The following is a 21,163-nucleotide window of genomic DNA, read 5'->3' as shown; positions in this document are numbered from 1 at the left end:
TTTACTTTATTCTCCCTCTTATTACCCATGCATAATTCCTATTATGAAGAAAACATCATATGGAATTATAACATATAGAGAATATACTTTAATTTCTTCTGTCAAAATATTAATAAGGGTTTTCAAATAACAATGTGTATAAAAATATAATGTCAAATTTATTTTAAAGAATGAGATGGGACATTTCTCAATGAGTCAACAAACACAAAAAGGGAAAGATAAGAAACTAGAAGCTAATATACCCAGTGTGTTATTTACAGCTACTTGTTAATATTTTTAATTTTACTAATTGTTCAAAACTCCAGCATAGACACAGGATGTAATCATTAAGTCTCATGAGGAGCTGAGAAGCTGTTGACAATGATAACTTCTGGGGAAGAAAGAACAGGTTACCTTCAATGACTCAGTCACTAAAGAGCTACTATGATTCAGGAGAAGGTCCTACACTCAAACACATACAAGCAGAGCTAAGATTCAGCAATGTTAAAACAAATACAGAGAGGTCATGACTAGGATAAGAAAATGTGGTATGGTGGGTGGTGTGGAGAGAAGGAATGAGAGGCAAAAGTACCAGTAGATTTGATTTTAAAATGTAATGAATTAATGTATAAAATTTTCAAACAATATAAAAGTTTAAACTCTGATGAAGAAACAGGGTCCATTTTTTCCATTTTATTTTATTTTTCTAATTGAACAACTTTATTTAAAAAAATAAAAATAAATGTACAGATTTTAAACATTTTTGTATAAAACTATATGAATACATTTTTGTCAGTGCTTTTTTTTTTAAAGGTTTGATAGTGTGCATTAAGATCTTACTAGCTACAATGAGCATAAAGTACATGTAAAACAGGATGTAACCTGGAATTAATCAAAGTTTTCTTGGTGTGTAAGGATTAAGCAAATTGGTTCTTTCTTTTCCTTTTTTTTTTTTTTTTTTCTTTTCTTGAACTTCATATAGTCTGTGAGTTGTTTCTGGGGTGTTCAGAGCATTCTGGGGTTAGTATCCAATTATCAGTGACTGCATATTATACATGTTCATTTGAGACTGGGTAATCTCAATCAGGATGATATTCTCTAGATGCATCCATTTTCTTAAGAATTTCATTAAGTCATTGTTTCTGATAGCTGAGAAGTACTCCATTGTGTAAATGTACCACAATTTTTGTATCTATTCATCTACTGAAGGACCTCTAGGTTCTTTCCAGCTTCTGGCTATTATAAATAGAGCTGCTATGAACATTGTGGTGCATGTGTCTGTGTAGTATGTTGTACCTTGTGTGGGATATAAGCCCAGAAGTGGAATAACTGGGTCTTCAGGTAGTACTATGTCCATTTTTCTGAGGAATCGCCAGAATGATTTCCAGAGTGGTTGTATCAGTTTACAAGCCCAACAACAGTGGAGAAGCTTTCCTCTTTCTCTATATCCTCACCAGCTTCTGCTGTCATCTAAATTTTTGATCTTGGCCAATATGATTGGTGTAAGGTGGAATCTCAGGGTTGTTTTGATTTGGATTTCCCTGATGGCTAATGATGTCAAACACTTCCTTAGATGCTTCTCAGCCATTTGATATTCCTCAATTGAGAACTTTTTGTTTAGCTCTGTACCCCATTTTCTAATAGGGTTGTTTGATTCTCTGGTGTCTAGTTTCTTGAGTTCTTTGTATACCTTGGATATTAAGCTTCTATCTGATGTGGGGTTGGTAAAGTTCTTTTCCCACTCTGTTGTTTCCATTTGTTTTCTTGACAGTGTCCTTAGCATTACAGAAACTTTGCAATCTCATTAAGTCCCATTTGTCAATCTTTGACCTTAGAGCAGGAGCCATTGGTGTTCGGTTCACGAAATTTTTTCTTGTGCCTATGAGTTCTAAGGTTTTCCATAATTTCTCATCTAATAGTTTCAGTGTATATGGTTTAATGTGAAGATCTTTGATCCACCTGCACTTGAGCTTTGTACACGGAGATAAGAAAGGGTCTATTTTCATTCTTCTGCATGCTGAGTGCCAGTTGGACCAAAACCATTTGTTGAAGAAGCTGTCCTTTTTCCATTGAATGTTTACAGCTCCTTTGTCAAAAATCAGGTGACCATATACATGAGGGCTCATTTCTGAATCTTCTATTCTATTCCATTGATCCACATGCCTATTTCTGTACCAGTACCATGCAGTTTTCAGCACAATTACCTTGTAATATAGCTTGAGGTCAGGGATAGTGATTTCCACAGATGTTTTTTTGTTGTTGAGGATGGTTTTCGCTATTCTAGGTCTTTTGTTATTTCAGATGAAATTGCACATTGCTCTTTCTAACTCTATGAAGAATTGGGTTGGAATTTTGATGGGGATTGCATTGATTCTGTAGATTGCTTTTGGTAAGATGGCCATTTTTACAATGTTGATCTTTCCAATCCATGAGTATGGGAGATCTTTCCATCTTCTGAGAACTTCCTCGATTTCCTTTTTAGAGGTTTGAAGTTCTTGTCATAAAGGTCCTTCACTTGCTTAGTTAGAGTCACACCACAGTATTTCATAGTTTTTGTGAGTATTGTGAAGGGTATCTTTTCCCTGATTTCTTTTTTTTTTAATTTTATATAATCTTTTTTAAACAACTTTATTTTACAAAACAAAGATAAATGTATAGATTTTAAGCATTTTTGCATAAAATTATACAATACATTTTTGTCAGTACTTTTTTTCAGGTTTTAAAATAATTTTTACATAAAACTGTATGAATATATTTTTTTAGTCAGTACTTGATTTTTTTAAAGGTTTGACAGTATGTATTGAAAACTTAATAGTTACAATGAGCATAAAGTACATGTAAAACAAAATGTAACATGGAAATAGTCAAAGTTTTCTTGTTGTATAGACAATTTTTGTTTTGTTTTGTTTTGTTTTCTTTATTTCTTGGACTTCATACAGTCTGTGAGTTGTTTCTGGGGCAGTGAGAGCCTCTGGGGTTAGCATCCCATTATCAGTGACTTCATATTATGTCTGTTCTTTTGTGACTGGGTTATCTCACTCAGAATGATATTCTCTAGATGCAGCAATTTTCTTAAGAATTTGGTCAACTCATTGTTTCTGGTGGCTGAGTAGTATTCCATTGTGTAAAAGTACCACACTTTTTGTATCCATTCATCTTCTGAAGGATGTCTGGGTTCTTTCCAGCTTCTGGCTATTATAAATAGAGCTGCTATGACCTTTTCCCTGATTTCTTCCTCCTCATGTTTGTCCTTTGAGTAGAGGAATGCTACTGATTTGTTTGATTTAATTTTATATCCAGCCACTTTGCTGAACTTGTTTATCAGCTGTAGAATTTCTCTGGTGTAATTTTCGGGGTCACTTAAGTACACTATCATGTCATCTGCAAATAGTGATCTTTTACTTCTTCCTTTCCAATTTGTATCCTTTGATTTCCTTTTGCTGTCTAATTGTTCCAGCCAGGACTTCCAGTACTATGTTGAATAGGTAGGGGGAGAGTGGGCAGCCTTGTCGAGTCCCTGATTTTAGTGTGATTGATCAAGTATCTGACCGTCAAGTTTAATGTTGGTTGTTGGTTTGCTGTATATTGCTTTTATTATTTTTACGTATGGACTTTGGATTCCTGTTCTTTCCAAGACTTAACATGAAGGGGTATTGAATTTTGTCAAATGCTTTCTTAGCATCTAGTGAGATGACCATGTGATTTTGTTCTTTGAGTTTATTTATATGGTGGATTACGTTGATGGATTTCCTTATATTAAACCATCCCTGCATCCCAGGGATGAAGCCTACTTGGTCATGATGAATGATCGTTTTGATGTGTTCTTGGATTCAGTTTGAAAGGATTTTTTGAGTATTTTTGCATCAATGTTCATAAGTGAGATTGTTCTGAAGTTCTCTTTCCTTGTAGGGTCTTTGTGTGGTTTAAGAATGAGGTTTACTGTAGCCTCAAAAAAATGAGTTAGGTAGTGTTCTCTCTGATTCTATTTTGTGGGTGATTTTTTAAAGATACAAAATAGAAATGCAACACTCAGGTGCTGTAACAGGTATATTCAATTGTTTATACCACACATCAGAGGAATAATTATAAATAAATGTAATTTGTTCAACATTTCATTGTTCAGAGGATTATTTGTTGAATTAATTGAATTAAGTTAGATAAAAAAACAAACATGCCTGTGACTGAATGATTTAGAAAATATAATAAAAGCCCTTTCAGAAGGGATAACTTTTGTGCTTATGACTGTATTGTCTTTATTATTGGTTATTTTGTTTATTTGCATTTCAAATGTTATCCATCTTCCCTGTTTCCCCTCCAACCTTCTCCCATCTCACCCCTCCCTTTCTCCATGAGGGTGCTCACCCACCAACTTTTATCCTACCACACTATCATCCCCCTATGCTGGCGCATCAAGCCTTCACAGGACCCAGGATTTCCCCTCTTGTTGATGCCAGAATCTTTACCACCTTTGTTTCTCAGGCTATGGATCAGAGCACTGTGATGCCCTCAGTGTCGAACAGAAGGCCACTGTCTGTCTCTAGAGTGTAAGTTGAACTAGGCCTTTGCTTTGGGGTATTTTCCTGGGGGGGTTAAATCTATAGATCTTGGAGAAGGCCTTTGAACAATTACAGAAAGGTTTTCCATTGGATTTCTATAGCAAGATATAAGTATTGCATCCAATAGAAAGTTTTCCTTAAGCTTAGAGTGCAAAAAACTCAAAACAGCTTCAAGAAGTCTCTGAAACTGGTCAGAATCTCTAGGGTTCTACTCCTCAAGTATATGTATGGGCAATAAAAATTACTGAGAGATGTTCTCAAACAATCATGGTGGGAGGAATTGGGCACCAAATCCCCCCCCCCATGTGAGAAGGTGATAGCTGGAGGGAAATGAAGAGTCACTTTTCTTTAATGGTTTGACCCATGATAGGTTAAACACCCTTCAAAGATTGCCTCACACTCAAGAGTATTTGAATTGTATAAATTGAACTAGATTGGTTTTAGAAGCAAAGAATATTAATTTGGGTGGTTAGCAAAATGGAGATTATACCTGAGAAGAGTTTGGGCATAGCTTTATAATATAATAAGAATATACTATATATAGACTTCTTAACAAGGTGATAAAATATCATTTAAAGTAAATAAAGTGCACATAAATGTGAGAACAAACCATGCTACAGCATCCACATTGGTTGGTTCATTAAAATGTATCTAAGGTAATAAATAAAATAAAGTAAAAAAAAACCCTGCAAATAGAGTATTTATGAAAACCCATAAAATTTAATTTTTGTGGATGGAAGACTGGCAGAGGTGACAACATTTAAAATGTAAGTAAATAAAATAATTAATAAAAAAGAAAAGAAAAGAAAGAGGGACTAAAAATTACAATTTTTTGCCTCATATTTATAGTTTCTCATACATTTATAGGTATTTTTGACCTCTATAAAGTCCAGTGGATTTGATGATATACTCTGTTCTTCATGAGATTCTGTACATATGTGACAAGAATAAACAAATATAGGGCACATGTATAGATGTGAAATAAATAAAGAAATATATTTAAACATTAAAAAGAAAGAAATCTCTGTGGAATGACTCTATCTATTTGGTTCCTAACATTAGTTCAGGAAATTGAAAGTAACTCACTACTATCATGAACCTCACATCATAGTGGAGGCAATGAAGCCAAGGCAACTCACTTATTAAGACTTTGCTGTATAATTATCTCACAAAATTTCTTAATACAAACATCAGATGAATTTGAAATTGTTGTCAGGACTGGATATACCATTGTCTCTTGTCAGCATGGTATATATCCACATGTAGGGGTGTGTGTGTGTGTGTGTGTGTGTGATAAAAGATAAAATTATGTTTATTTGTGAGGAAAAATGGAATCTACAAAAAGCTGGGTACATCTGGAAATTATTATTTGAAGTGAAGTAATCTAACCTCAGAAAAGTAAGAATTACATGTTCTCTCATATATGTATTGCAGCTTTCACAATGTTCGTGCCTACACACACACACACACACACAAATAACACACATGAGTATGAGAATAAGCTTTGAAATCAGAAGGGAAGGACAAGATAGAGTGGAGGTATGGAGGAAGGAAAATACACACTAAGGATGAGGTTGGAAATGGGTCTTCAGGAAAGAACACAAGAGTTGTCACAGGGATAGGGAGAAAGAAGGAAAGAGAATCAAGAAAAAACTAATTTTGATTTAAACTGCCATAATAAAACCTAATAGTGTGATTATTAAATAATAAATAAGGTTAGGAAGAAAATTTAGTAAGTAAAAAGGATCTGAATTTAAATTCTCAAATCTCACATAAACCTAAGCACATTTTCTATATATTTCTGAGGCTGAGAATACCTGTACATTTACAGTCTGTTTTATATAAAAGTGAGCAAGAAAAAAATCCTATTTTAAAGAAGATGGAAATGAAGTTTGTACACTGACCTCCATCTGCACATCTAGGTATTTTTGTGCCACTGGCACTAACACACACATACACCACACACACACACACACACACACACACACACACACACACACACACAATAAATAAATAAATAAATAAATAGATAGATAAATAAATAAATACAAATATACTTGTGCCATTAAATGATGACACAATTTATTCCATACAAACATTTGAATAGTAATTAAAATATGAAAAATTAAAAACTTTGAAAAGATATGGTATTGGGTGAGGAAGAGAATTGTTGTCACTTTACAAGCAAATTTAATATTATCTTATTGTGTCAAGAAATACAATTTAACATATAGAAAACACAGTTCTCTGTATGCACACTAAGTGATTATCTTTACATTCCTACTATACTTATTTCTGATAATATCAGCTAAGAACAATTGCGTGATGATCAGCCTTTTTAAGTTGCTTTGCCTTCTTTTTCTTCATGACAACTTGACCATATCTAACATTTTCCTCAAAGCATCCTTGACATCCTTATTTCGTAAACTGTAGATCAAAGGGTTCAGCATTGGAATCACTACAGTGTAGAACACTGACACCACTTTGTCCCTTTCCAAGGCATAACTTGTGCTTGGCCGGGAGTAAATGAAGAGAATTGAACCATAGTACAAAGTGACAGCTGTCAGGTGGGAACCACATGTAGAAAAGGCCTTGAGACGGCCTTGGGTGGAGCGGATCTTCAAGATGGCTGCAATGATGAAGAGGTAGGAGGCCAAAATAAGCACAGTGGGAGTGATGACATTAGAAGCCAATATGAAGTAGAGCACAGCCTGGTAGCTCTCTTTCACATCACATGCCAACTTCACAAGAGGAGGCAGATCACAGAAGAAGTCATCAATAATATTGTCTTGACAGAAGCTCAGGGTAAATGTCTCACTGGTGATAATGGTGGAGTTTGCAAAGCCACCAAGGTAGGATGCTGCTACAAGACTGGCACATAACCTTGGGGACATAGCCTGGGAGTAAAGCAAGGGGTTGGAGATGGCCACATAACGATCATAAGCCATAGCAGCCAGTAGGTAGCATTCACTGTAGGCCAGCCCAGCAGAGAAGAAGAACTGAGCCAGACACCCAGCAAAGGAGATGCTTTTGTCTTCAGAGATGCACGTTATCAGGATTTTGGGCGCATAGACTGAGGAATACCAGAGATCCAGGAATGACAGGTTTCCAATGAAGAAATACATGGGTGTGTGGAGTCGTGAATCAACACAGATGAGAGAAATCAGGGTGATATTCCCCAGCAGACTGAAGATGTAAATGGTGAGGAAGATGAAAAAGAGGACCTTCTGCAGTGCCACATCTCCTGTGAATCCTAAAAGGATGAACTCTGTCACTTCAGTAACGTTTTCCTCAGCCATGATTTTGGGTATCTACAGTGCACTCTGTGAAAAGATTTAATTATGGTTGAAAATTTTTACTTAATATTTTTCTCCATTACTTGTCATTCTACAAGCTGGAAAGTAAAAACATTTTTCCATAAACATCATTTATCATGATCTACATACATATTGAATCAGTCTCATTGTTACAAATGCCGAATTATCCACATGTTGACTAAATAGATAATACTGAATGTCACTTACATTTTTTTGAGAGTTTTTTGAAATTTACTTTTTTATATAATATTATTATAGCTCACCAAATTTGTTGCATAATAATATATAATGAATACACAGATATTTTTCTTTTTCTCTTTTTTTTTCTAAGAATGACTGAGGCTTCAACATTTTGGCCTGCCTTCTTTTTGAGCTTCATAAGGTCTGTGAGTTGTTTCTTGGGTATTTATAGATTTCTGGGGCTAGTATCCAATTATCAGTGACTGCATATCCTGTGTGTTCTTTTATGACTGGGTTATCTCATTCAGGATGATAGTCTGTAGTTCCATCTATTTGCCTAGGAATTTCATAGAGTCATTGTTTCTAATATCTGAGGGTAGTCCATTGTGTAAATGTACCACAATTACTGTATCCATTCATCTATCAAAGGAAATACAGGGTCTTTCCAGCTTCTGGCTATTATAAATAAGGTCGCTATGAACATGGTGGATCATGTGTCCTTATTATATCTTGGAGAATCTTAAACCTAATGCCACTATCTTTATAAACTTGTATGTTCTCTTTTTATTTAAAATCTGTTATTCTTTGCTTTGGATATCATAATATATTGATAGTTTCAGAAACAAATGAAAGTACTCCATAAATGACTTAAAAAATTAAAATAATTGATCATGATATCCAAAACATGCTATTTATTTTTCTTTAAGTCTTAAAAAGCAAAAATAAAAGATTTTTAAATGTCTTTATTTATATTTCTAGTCTAAAATTATTAACTGTTTTTATGGTTGCTATAACGTACAACCAAATACTGGCAGATACAGTGTAGTAAGATTTAACTATGTATTGTCAAATGCATAGTACCTTAGGCTTGTTTATCCAAAGTGAGATTGATTCTGAAAGAACAGCAGGACAGTTTGTTAAAGAGCCATTTATTAGACTGAGTTAAGACAGGACAAAAATAATGACTAATTTAATTTAAATAAGATTTATTGGTAAGAATTCTATTTTTTCTGGAATATGATGTCTAACTTTTATGTATCAAACTAACTAGGTTCATTTTGAGCTCCTTTGGCAAATCTTTTCTATTTTTACTAATGCATATTGGATTTATTAGCATTTATTAATTATGCATATTAATGAAACACTATACTATATATTTCAACAATCACACATACTTTTATTAACCAAATACAGAATCCTTCTCTCCAATTCATTTACATAAACTGAAGTGTCACTATTTTACATTCAAGATGATTTTCTTTTAATTTCCACTTATGACTATATACATGCAGTCATGTATTTTCTGTGGGTATACACACAGGAAAGGAAATATTGGATCTTAGAACAGATTCCTTTATAATTATTTGAAGAATTCCTAAACTATTCTCTATAATAGAAATACTTAGTTATATTACTAATAATAGTATATCTCAGTAATTTTACTTCACATCTATACCGGCATTTGTTACATATTAATTCAACTAAAATATTTTATATTAGCCATTCTAACAAGGGTAAAATCATATATCATAAAGGCTTTTGTTTTTATTTCTGTATTTTCTAATGGTATTGAAGATTATCTGCAATTGAACAAAAGACATTCCAGATTCTAGAGATGAATTCATACTTAATATAGTCATCTAATCTGCAGCATATTTATCAGAAGTAACCATTGGAAGAATAGCCTCTTTAATTAGTGGTTTTGAAAGTATCATATGTATACTATTAAATCTTGATCCCAAAATTCATCCAGTATATAGATAAAGCCTTAATTAAAAATACTTAAATATATAACACTAAAACCATGGAGTTATTTAAGAGAACTCAGGGAGAACCCTTCAAGAGTTTAGAAAGGGCAATTATTTTTATAATGATAAAAGCAAATACAGGAAACAAGAGAAAATAGACAACTGAAATTGCATATAACTAAGAAGCTTATATACAGCTAAGGAGACAACCAATAGAGAAGAAGAGACAAACTTCAGAATGGGATAAAACAAGAAATAAATACACAAAGTTAATGATCCAGAGCATACTCAATTTTATCAATAAGGTAAATATAAAAATTGTCATATAAAAACTAACAAATTATCTGAATTTGTGTATTGTTCTTCCTTACATGGATGGGTTGTTTGAGAATCCTGTGGTCTATATGGGAACACTGGCTTGAATGAATGAGCCAATTTTTCTTTATGCCTTTAAAATATTTTATTTTCTCTTACATTATCCTAACTGCATCTGATAATATAACTTAAATTTAAGTAGTACACAGTGGCTCATGAATGTATTCCAAGCACTTGGAAACCCAAGGCAGTAGTTTGAGGCCAAGCTAAGCTACCTACTGGGTGCTAGGCCACATTGCATGCAGAATAAATGCTGTCTGAAACAAAAACTCAATTCAATGTACCCATAAAATGAAATAATTCTAGATTCTCATTGAATTTACATTGATAAGAGGATGTAGCATGCAATTGTAACACTATACAGCTGTAAAATATATGAAAATTTCAGGAAAATAATAGAATAAAAAGAAGTATCTCAAGGTTACAAAGCCAATATTGTATATTCTTTCTCATATGTGTAACCTGACTTCAAATAACTTGTTTTTTGTTTAACTTAGAAGAAAAGTAGAAGAAAAGAAAGTAAAAAGGAGACTTTATAAGTAAGTATAGCCAAACAAAAGTCATAAGCTGGAATCCTGTGTGGAGAGAGGTTCAGGACTGAGGAATAAATGTTAAGATGAAAGCTTACCCAAAGAAGGAAGTATAAAATGTCATATAAGTACCTACTAACTTACAACCCAACTAAAAGCAAGTAAGTGAAGAATAACCAAACACATGTAAACTAAAACAAATGGCAAGACCAATGGTTAAAATATTAACTCTTGTGGCTTGCTCTTTCCTGAATGGAATAGAGAGAGTGAAAGGAGTGGAAGGAAGAAAAAACACGGTCAGGGTATACTGACAGAATCTACTTTCAATTTTAAAAAAATAGAATACAGTAGTAAAAAAAAATTAAGTAGGGGTGAGGATTGAAAAATGGGTAAGAAGAGGAGCTGTGAGTTTGAGTTGGTTTAACAATACTAAGGATGCATGAAAGAGCCTTAAAGAAACTCACAAGTTAGTACTATCTGTATGTTACTTAATACTAGGTAGCAATCTAATTTCAAAAGATATCTTTTTCTTTAAAGTATTTGTGCTAAATTGCCTAGCATGGGTGTACAATGTCATTCCCAGAAACATGGGTTATTAATAAAAAAAAACACAGTTCAAGTCATTCAATGTCTTCCTATATGTAATTAGTCAGGAAGTCCTGAGTGGTCTTTAAAACAAAACTAGCCATTGTCATTACCACAATCACATAGTAAGACCCTATTGCTGACACTGATGGTCCCAACCTATGCATATAGAGGTATCACTGATCTTGTTTTCAAAATGTGTGTGTGTGTGTGTGTATAAATATACATATTTATGACCTACTCTTGAAAAACAAACTTATTCATACACTGTTTACCAGTAAAAACAATTCCACCTATGACAAAAATTTTAATTCATAATATTTTTAATTAAACTGAACTAAATACAAAATGGTCTTTACTGGTCAAAGAAGGCCATGGCTACAGAAAAATCTGTAATGATAACATCATAAACCATGCACAGATCAAATTATCAATCTCACCAGAAAAAAAAATTAAAGCCTAAATGGGAACTAAGGGAGCTACGGCCTATGGCCTACTTTTTTTTTGGCCTATCAAATATAATACTTACATGGACATAAATTGTCACTGCATCTTTACTTAAACTGAAATCCAGAATTTCCTGCAATAACTCAAAAAATAAAAATAAAGCAATCTTTTCATAGAAACTCTCTTTCCAGTGACAGTGGTTCCAGGGGATCATATAAGTCTGAGTTCCCCCTTGGGAAATGTTTCTAAAGAAGAGATATCTATGTGCAATTCTGGTGCCAAGTGACCAATTACAGTGCTCAATTGTATTTTCAGAACAAGGTGAGGAAATAGAGATCAATCAAGTAATTAAAAGTAATTTTAAAAAGAAGCTTTTATACTTTTAGCTAATTGATGAATTTGAAAAAAGAGAAACTAGCTAGAGTCACTGTCTTCAGTGGTGTAGCCACTGGTGCCTTCTCCATTTTCCAAAGGCAATATTTTCTACCTGCTCATGTGGAAAGCTGTAGCTAAATTGAGTAGATCAAAAAAAAAAAAAAAAAAAAAAAAAAAAACCAAAGAAATGATAGTAGGTTGGGAACCTCTAGGAAAGAAAGATTTGGAGTGGTTTGGAGGGAGGCAAAAAAAGGTTGAGACATGTGGGTGATGATAATTATTATATATGTACAAAAAATATCAAGGTAAGTTTTAGAAAATAGATTTATTTTAAAAGAAATTATAGAAATGGTGTCTATATGTTATTGTAAAAAGCAATAGAAATGATTCTAGTTTATGATAAAAATTATATTAGTGATGACAGGAAAAATCATCAGTAAAATTCAAATTGTGTGTGTGTGTGTGTGTGTGTGAGAGAGAGAGAGAGAGAGAGAGAGAGAACTGTTATAAATTATGTCATAAGTATAAATATCATCACTGGTGGAAGAAAACTAAAGCAAATTGTTTGCTCTTTTTTAAAATTTTAATTTAATGCTCTAGAGAATTGTATACATAAGCACTATATGTATATCATTCGCACACCATCACCCCACCAAACTCTTCCTGTGGCCACAGCAGTTGACTCATGGATAGGTCCCATCCTACACAAAGAATATCTTCTAAGAGAAAATCAGTTTCTCCAGGTACTTGCTTCCTGAGGGTCATCCAATCCCATGCGGTCAGCCCTGGGTAAGTGTCCATATGAAAAGCCTTTCCTTTCTTTAAGAAAAAAAAAATTTAAAGATAAATGCACCTGATTTTAGAAATTGCTTTCAATCTAATGCTGCTCACCAAGCCTATTGCATTCTGGATATACAAAACAAAAAACAAAACAAAAACAAAAAACAAAAAATGTCCTCATATAATTTTATAATATGGCTTCATATTCCTATATTCTGGCCAAAAACATATGGACAATAGCCACTCACCTTTCCTCTTCTCTTTGGTCAAAGCATAATGACTATGTTTTAGAGATGGCGACAGCATGTTCAAAGTCACTATACACTGAAGACACAATGCTCTCTGACAAATGATATTGTAACTTTATCTAGTTTAATACTTTGTAAAATTTTAGTATGGAGACATGACAACATAAAATAAGGAAATTAAAAAAAAAATCATTACATCTTATTTCTAAAACCTATATGCTTAAAACTGGAAAATCAAAATGAAATGGAGGACTTTCTACACAGATACCACTCACCAAATTTAAATCAATATCAGGTAAACTATATAAACAGTCCCATAATACCTAAGAAAATAAAACGTCATAAAAACATCCCAGTCACCTTCCTCTCCCCCATGCCCCACAGCTAAGGACCAGGTGACCAGATGTTTTACTGAAAAATCTTTCAAAGAAGAGATAAGGCCAAAACTCTTTAAACTATTTCACAAAATATAAACAGAAGGAGCACTACCTAATTTATTCTATGAAGCCACAGTTACCTTGGTACCTAAACCACACAAAGACTCAACGAAGAGAACTTCAGACCAATTTAACTTATGAACATCCATGCAAAACTACTCAATAATATTTTCACAAATGATATCTAAAAACACGACAAAAACATCATTCACTAAGATCATGTAAGCTTCATCCCAGGAATGAAGGGATGGTTCAATATAGGAAAATTCATCAACCTAATCCACTATATAAACAAATGGAGAGGGGGAAAAAACACATGATTATCTCAACAGATGCTGAACAGTCTTCAGCAAAATCCAACATCCCTTTATATTTAAGGACTTGGAGATATCAGAGATACAAGGTGAACATCTCAACATAATAAAACAATATGCATAAAGACAATAGCTTTTGAAGTCATCCCACATTAAGTTCAGGATACCTGGGATCCTTGATGACAAAAAAAGAAAGAAAGAAAGAAAGAAAGAAAGAAAGAAAGAAAGAAAGAAAGAAAGAAAGAAAGAAAGAAAGAACAAACCTGCTGGGTGTACCATGTTTCAGAGTTGTGGCCTCTTGTGAGCCCCAGTCTAAGTACTGAGAGGCACAAGGCCTGCTTGTTTGCCACAAGCAACTCGTGATGTCATGTTTGCAGCTATACTTAGTACTTCTGATTCTTCTTATCTATTTACTGTTCCTTCACTTTCCTCCTTCCTTAATAAAACTGGTATTGTGTGGCCTGGGAAGACCTAGTAGGAGTCAGCTACTATATACAGGAACTAGATGTTACCAATAATATTAAAGTGAAAATTCAAGTAAAATGTATGATAAGGTCACTCTCTTGAGGTGGAAATAAAAGTAACCTAGAGCCACAGACAGAGATGAGTAAATCTGCAGCTGTTCCCCCAGTCTTAGTCTCAATTCTGTATAATAAAAACAGAACATTTTTGTTACAAAACTGAAGGTGAAATAACATACACATGTTTCCCAGAAAGTTAGCAATAGGTCCTTGGTTTCATGGACAATGGTGGCAGCCCCTAGGAATTCTCTAAAAGGATTAAGGGATGTTGTTTTTGTAGAAGGCAGATAGACTCCCAGATGTGTATTTTTCTTTTTCTTTTATAATTGGATTTTTAATTTACATTTCAAATGTTATCCTCTTTTCTGGTTTCTCCTCTGGAAACCCCCATCCCATCCCTCCTTCCTGCCTCTATGACAGTACTCCCCCACCCACTCCTTCCAACCTGCCCCAGTAAAAGGGAATGTCAGGGCAGAGAGGGGGTAAGTAAATACCCTCATAGAATCAAAAGGGGATGTAATAGAGAGTATGAACTAGGTAACATTTAAAATGTAAATAAAATATATCTAACTAAAAATAAATAAATAAGTAAAAAATAGAGAAAAATGGGGGAAAAAGAAAAAAAGCATCTTTCAACAAATGGTGCTGGTTCAACTGGTAGTCAGCATGTAGAAGAATGCAAATCAACCCATTCTTATCTCCTTGTACAAAGCTCAAGTCCAAGTGGATCAAAGACATGCATATACAACCAGGTACACTGAAACTATAAGTGAAAGTGGGGAAGAGTTTATAACACATAGACACAGGAGAAAATTTCCTTAGCAGAGCAACAATAGCTTATGTTCTAAGATCAAGAATCAACAAATGTGAGCTAAAAAAAATCACAAAATATTATAAGTCAAACAGCATTGTCAAAGAGAAAAAGGAGCAGCCGCCATATTGGTAAAAGGCCTTTACCAATCTTCCATCTTACAGAGGACTAACATCCAACATATACAAAGAACTAAAGCAGTTAGGCTCCAGAAAAGCAAATAACCCCATTTTTTTTAAAAAATGAGGTACAAGTTAAACAAAGAAATCAAAACTGCAGAATACAGAATGGCTTAGAAGCACCTAAAAAAAATGAATAACATTCTTAGTCACCAGGGAAATCCAAATCAAAATAATCCAGCATGACACCCAGTCAGTTCTGATCCTGAAATACAGGTATAATATTTTTCATTCTCCTTTATACCATTTTAATCACATGCAAATGATAGATAAGATCAGTTCCAGGTCAAGGAAACACACAGAACAATGACCACAATTAGAACGGAAACAAGCAAAGTCATAAACAACATCCCATAATCACTGCTTCTTTTTTTTCTACCTTTATTTTTTAATTGAACAACTTTATTTTAAAAAACAAAGATCCACCATATAAACAAACACAAGGAACAAAACCACATGGTCATCTCACTAGATGCTGAGAAAGCATTTGACAAAATTCAATACTCCTTCATGTTAAAAGTCCTGAAAAGAACAGGAATCCAAAGCCCATACCTAAACATAATAAAAGCAATATACAGCAAACCAACAGCCAACATCAAACTTAGAGGTCAGAAACTTGAGGCAATCCCACTAAAATCAGGGACTTGACAAGGCTGCCCACTCTCCCCCTACCTATTCAACATAGTACTGGAAGTCCTGACTGGAGCAATTAGACAGCAAAAGGAGATCAAGGAGATACAAATCAGAAAGGAAGAAGTAAAAATATCACTCTTTGCAGATGACCTGATAGTGTACTTAAGCGACCCCAAAAATTACACCAGAGAACTCCTACAGCTGATAAACAAGTTCAGCAAAGTGGCTGGATACAAAATTAACTCAAACAAATTAGTAGCCTTCTATATTCAAAGGACAAACATGTGGAGAAAGAAATTAGGGGAAAGATGCCCTTCACAATAGCCACAAAAACTATGAAATGCCATGGTGTGACTCTAACTAAGCAAGAGAAGGACCTGTATGACAAGAACTTCAAACCTCTAAAGAAGGAAATAGAGAAAGATCTCAGAAAATGGAAAGATCTCCCATGCTCATGGATTGGAAGGATCAACATTTTAAAAATGGCCATCCTACCAAAAGCAATCTACAGATTCAATGCAATCCCCATCAAAATTCCAACCCAGTTCTTCATTGAGTTGGAAAGATCAATGTGCAATTTCATATGGAATAACAAAAGAACTAGAATAGCAAAATCCATCCTCAACAAAAAGAAAACATCTGCGACAATCACTATCCCTAACCTCAAGCTATATTACAAGGCAATTGTGCTGAAAACTGCATGGTACTGGTACAAAAATAGGCACATGGATCAATGGAATAGAATAGAAGATCCAGAAATGAGCCCTCACATATATGGTCACTTGATTTTTTACAAAGGAGCTGTAACATTCAATGGAAAAAGGACACCCTATTCAACAAATGGCGCTGGTCCAACTGGCACTCAGCATGCAAAAGAATGAAAATAGACCCTTTCTTTTCTCTTTATACAAAGCTCAAGTGTAAGTAGATCAAAGATCTCTACATTAAACCATATACACTGAAATTATTAGATGAGAAAGTAGGGAAAACCTTAGGATACATAGGCACAGGAGAAAATTTTCTACACAAAACACCAATGGCTCAAGCTCTACGGTTAAAAAATAACAAATGGGAATTAATGAGAATGCAAAGATTCTGTAAGGCTAAGGACATTGTCAAGAAAACAAAATGGCAGCCAAAAGAATGGGAAAAGATCTTTACCAACTCCACTTAAGATAAAGGCCTAATATCCAAGGTATACCAAGAACTCAAAAAGCTAGATATCAGAGAATCAAACAACCCTATTAAAAAATGAGGTACAGAGCTAAACAAAATGTTCTCAGTTGAGGAACACCGAATAGCCGAGAAACATCTGAGGAAGTGCTCCACATCCTTAGCCATCAGGGAAATGCAAATCAAAACAACCCTGAGATTCCACCTCACACCAGTCAGATTGGCCAAGATCCAAAACTCAGATGACAGCAGATGCTGGCGAGGCTGCGGAGAAAGAGGAACACTTCTCTACTGTTGGTGGGGTTGCAAACTAATACAACCACTCTGGAAATCAGTCTGTCGATACCTCAGAAAATTGGATATAGTACTACCTGAAGACCCAGCTATTCCACTTCTGGGCATATACCCCAGAGACACTTTAATACACAACAAAGATATATGCACCACAATGTTCATAGCAGCTCTATTTATAATAGCCAGAAGCTGGAAAGAACCCAGATGTCCTTCAGAAGATGAATGGATACAAAAATTGTGGTACATTTACACAATGGAATACTACTCAGCCACCAGAAACAATGACTTAACCAAATTCTTAAGAAAATGGCTGCATCTAGAGAATATCATCCTGAGTGAGATAACCCAGTCACAAAAGAACAGACATAATATGCAATCACTGATATTGTGATGCTAACCCCAGAGGCTTGCACTCCCCCAGAAACAACTCACAGATTGTACGAAATCCAAGAAATAAAGAAAAAAAAAATACTTACAAAACAAGAAGACTTTGACTATTTCCATGTTGCGCTTTTTTTTGCATGTACTTTATGCTCATTGTAACTATTAGGTTTTCAATGCATACTGTCAAGCCCTTGAAAAAATCAAGTACTGACTAAAAAATATATTCACATAGTTTTACGTAAAAATTATTTTAATATCTGAAAAAACAGTACTGACAAAAATGTATAATTTTAAGCAAAAAATGTTTAAAATCTGTACATTTATCTTTGTTTTGTAAAATAAAGTCGTTTTAAAAAAATGATCTTCTATTGGTTGTGTTGAAATTTGATTTTTAAACTTTCTGAATAAAAAACGTCTCAATGATTACAATAAAAAAATGGGGTACAGAGCTAAACAAAACGTTCTCAATTTAGGAATATCAAATGGCTGAGAAACATCTAAGGAAGTGCTCAACATCCTTAGCCATCAGGGAAATTCAAATCAAAACAACCCTGAGATTCCACCTCACACCAGTCAGGTTGGCCAAGAACCAAAACTCAGATGACAGCAGATGCTGGCGAGGTTGCAGAGAAAAAGGAACATTTCTCCACTGTTGGTGGGGTTGTAAACTTATGCAACCACTCTGGAAATCAGTCTGGCGATTCCTCAGAAAATTGGATATAGTACTACCTGAAGATCCAGCTATTCCACTTCTGGGCATATACCCCAGAGACACTCCAATATACAACAAAGATATATGCACCACAATGTTCATAGCAGCTCTATTTATAATAACCAGAAGCTGGAAAGAACCCATATGTCCTTCAGTAGATGATTGGATACAAAAATTGTGGTACGTTTACACAATGGAATACTTCTCAGCCATCACAAACAATGACTTAACCAAATTCTTAAGAAAATGGTTGCATCTAGAGAATATCATCCTGAGTGAGATAACCCAGTCACAAAAGAACAGACATAATATGCAGTCACTGATAGTGGGATGCTAGCCCCAGAGGCTCGGACTACTTCAGAAACAACTCACAGACTATGTGAAGTTCAATAAAAAAAAAGAAAACAAAACAAAACAAACAAACAAAAAAAAAAGTCATGCTCAATCCTTCCACACCAAGAAAACGTTGACTAATTCTGGGTTACATCCTGTTTTACATGTACTTTTTGCTCATGGTAACTAGTAAGACTTTAATGCAGAGTATCAAACCTTTAAAAAAAAAAGAGAAAAAAAAAAAGCCAAGCACTGACACAAATGTATTTGTATACATTTATGCAAAAATGTTTAAATTTTTTCCCTTTATCTTTGTTCTTTAAAATAAAGTTTAAAAAAATAAAATAAAAAATAAAAAACAAAGATATATCTACAGATTTTAAATATTTTTGCATAGAAGTGTATAAGTACATTTTTGGCAGTGCTTTTTTTTTTAAAGGTTTGATAGTGTGCATTAAGATCTTACTAGTTACAAGAGCATAAACTACATGTAAAACAAGATAATCACTGTTTCTAAGGGCTTATTTCCCTGACCTAAAAAGTCATACACTTTTATTTTTTAACTGAACAACTTAATTTTTAAAAACAAATATAAATGTACAGATTTTAAAATTATTTTTACATAAAACTATATGAATTAATTTTTGTCAGGACTTAATTTTTTAATGGTTTGATAGTATAGAAATCTAGTGCCAGGTCCCGGCTGGTCAACGGGAGTTAGTGAGGAGAGTAAAGCTGAGGTACTGACTCCTGCACCAGTGACGGCCAGGTCTCTGACCATAGACTGTCTGGAGCTGGCATTACCTCCTGAGCTGGCTTTTCAACTTAACGAGCTATTTGGCCCTGTTGGTATTGATTCAGGGTCTCTAACAGTTGAGGATTGTGTGGTTCATATAGATCTGAATCTGGCTAAAGTGATTCATGAGAAGTGGAGAGAATCTGTAATGGAGCGACAGAGACAGGAGGAGGTTTCTCGTGGCAAGCGCATGTACGATCCTTTGCTGGCCGGACATACTCTTCTTGATAATTCTGAACAAAAGTCATCTCAGAAAACAGGCAAAAGATTATTAAAGACTGTAGCAGCACCTGAGACCCTGGATCACTGGAACACTCAAACAAAAAAAGTTTCACTTCGAGAAATAATGTCAGAAGAAATTGCCTTACAGGAGAAACATGACTTGAAAAGGGAGACACTTATGTTTGAAAAAGACTGTGCCACAAAACTAAAGGAGAAGCAGGTCTTTAAAATATTTCCAGCCATTAATCAAAATTTCCTGGTGGACATTTTCAAAGATCACAACTATTCACTGGAAAACACTGTGCAGTTTCTAAACTGTGTTTTTGAAGGAGATCCCGTGAAAACAGTTATAGCTCAAGAGTGTGTTCACCAGAATGAGAATAGCACTTCTCAGACTTCACAGAAGTCGAAAGAGAAAAAGACAAAGAAACCAAAAGAGGCTGACGACACCCCAGGTGACCCGTCTTTCCAGGATTTTGAGTACCCGGAGTATGATGACTATAGGGCGGAAGCTTTCCTGCACCAGCAGAAGAGGATGGAGTGCTACAGCAAGGCCAAGGAAGCCTATCGCATGGGGAAGAAGAATGTGGCCACCTTTTATGCTCAGCAGGGCAGTCTGCATGAGCAGAAGATGAAAGAAGCCAATCACCTTGCTGCTGTGGAGATCTTTGAGAAAGTCAATGCCTCCCTATTACCGCAGAATGTCTTAGACCTGCATGGGCTGCATGTGGATGAAGCTATAGAACATCTGACAGCAGTTCTCCAGCAGAAAACAGAAGGTAGGCATGTGCTGATGACGCTTGCCAACCACAGTGAACCTGCCTCTGCAGACTGAGGCTATCCACTTCATTTGTAGAAATTTGTGTTAGTCATTCCTCAAAGAATTTTCAGTGGTGTGACCACTTATTCTTTGTATTCCTTTATTGTATCTGTTAAAGGATGGGGTGCAGTGTAACGTGGGGTCCTCGGTGACTTATAAATGGGACCTTTCTTGAATATTGTCTTCAGTAGATATTTGCTCAGATACAAAAAAGCAAGTAAGGACTTGTACAGAATCTGCAGTGTGTCAGTGCCCCTTTCTTCCTGCTGGTATTTAGTCACACAGGTAACAGGAAAGGCCGTGCTCCATAGGAGCAGAGTGCAGTTGGCCTGACTTGTCTCACACTAATACTGGACAAGTTCTGAATGATAAAGATGGCCTGCATTGTTACACTTTATATACATTTATCAGTTC

At 34.7% G+C, this 21,163-nt stretch overlaps 2 protein-coding genes across 2 annotated transcripts; one reads left to right on the top strand and one right to left on the bottom strand.

The window, feature by feature from the left end:
- Positions 1 to 6,898: 6,898 nt before the first annotated feature.
- On the bottom strand, positions 6,899 to 7,834 carry LOC308429031 (olfactory receptor 9G19-like; the record flags this gene model as incomplete). Its single annotated transcript, XM_080927678.1, has 1 exon — positions 6,899 to 7,834. One exon carries the CDS (start codon positions 7,832 to 7,834, stop codon positions 6,899 to 6,901), a length of 936 nt encoding a protein of 311 aa, XP_080783804.1.
- A 4,881-nt stretch (positions 7,835 to 12,715) lies between these two features.
- LOC308429210 (NEDD4-binding protein 2-like) lies at positions 12,716 to 20,764 on the top strand (the record flags this gene model as incomplete). The annotated part of the gene is made up of 2 exons (XM_080927945.1): positions 12,716 to 12,835; positions 19,589 to 20,764. The coding sequence occupies 2 exons, from the start codon at positions 12,716 to 12,718 to the stop codon at positions 20,762 to 20,764; spliced, it is 1,296 nt and encodes a 431-aa protein (XP_080784071.1).
- Between the last annotated feature and the right edge of the window lie 399 nt (positions 20,765 to 21,163).

The sequence above is a fragment of the Micromys minutus genome (genome assembly GCF_963924665.1).
Source record: "Micromys minutus genome assembly, chromosome: 13".
In the NCBI taxonomy this organism is placed as follows: Eukaryota; Metazoa; Chordata; class Mammalia; order Rodentia; family Muridae; genus Micromys; species Micromys minutus.
Note: the sequence above shows the minus strand (reverse complement) of the source record. Positions and strands in the feature narration are given on the sequence as shown.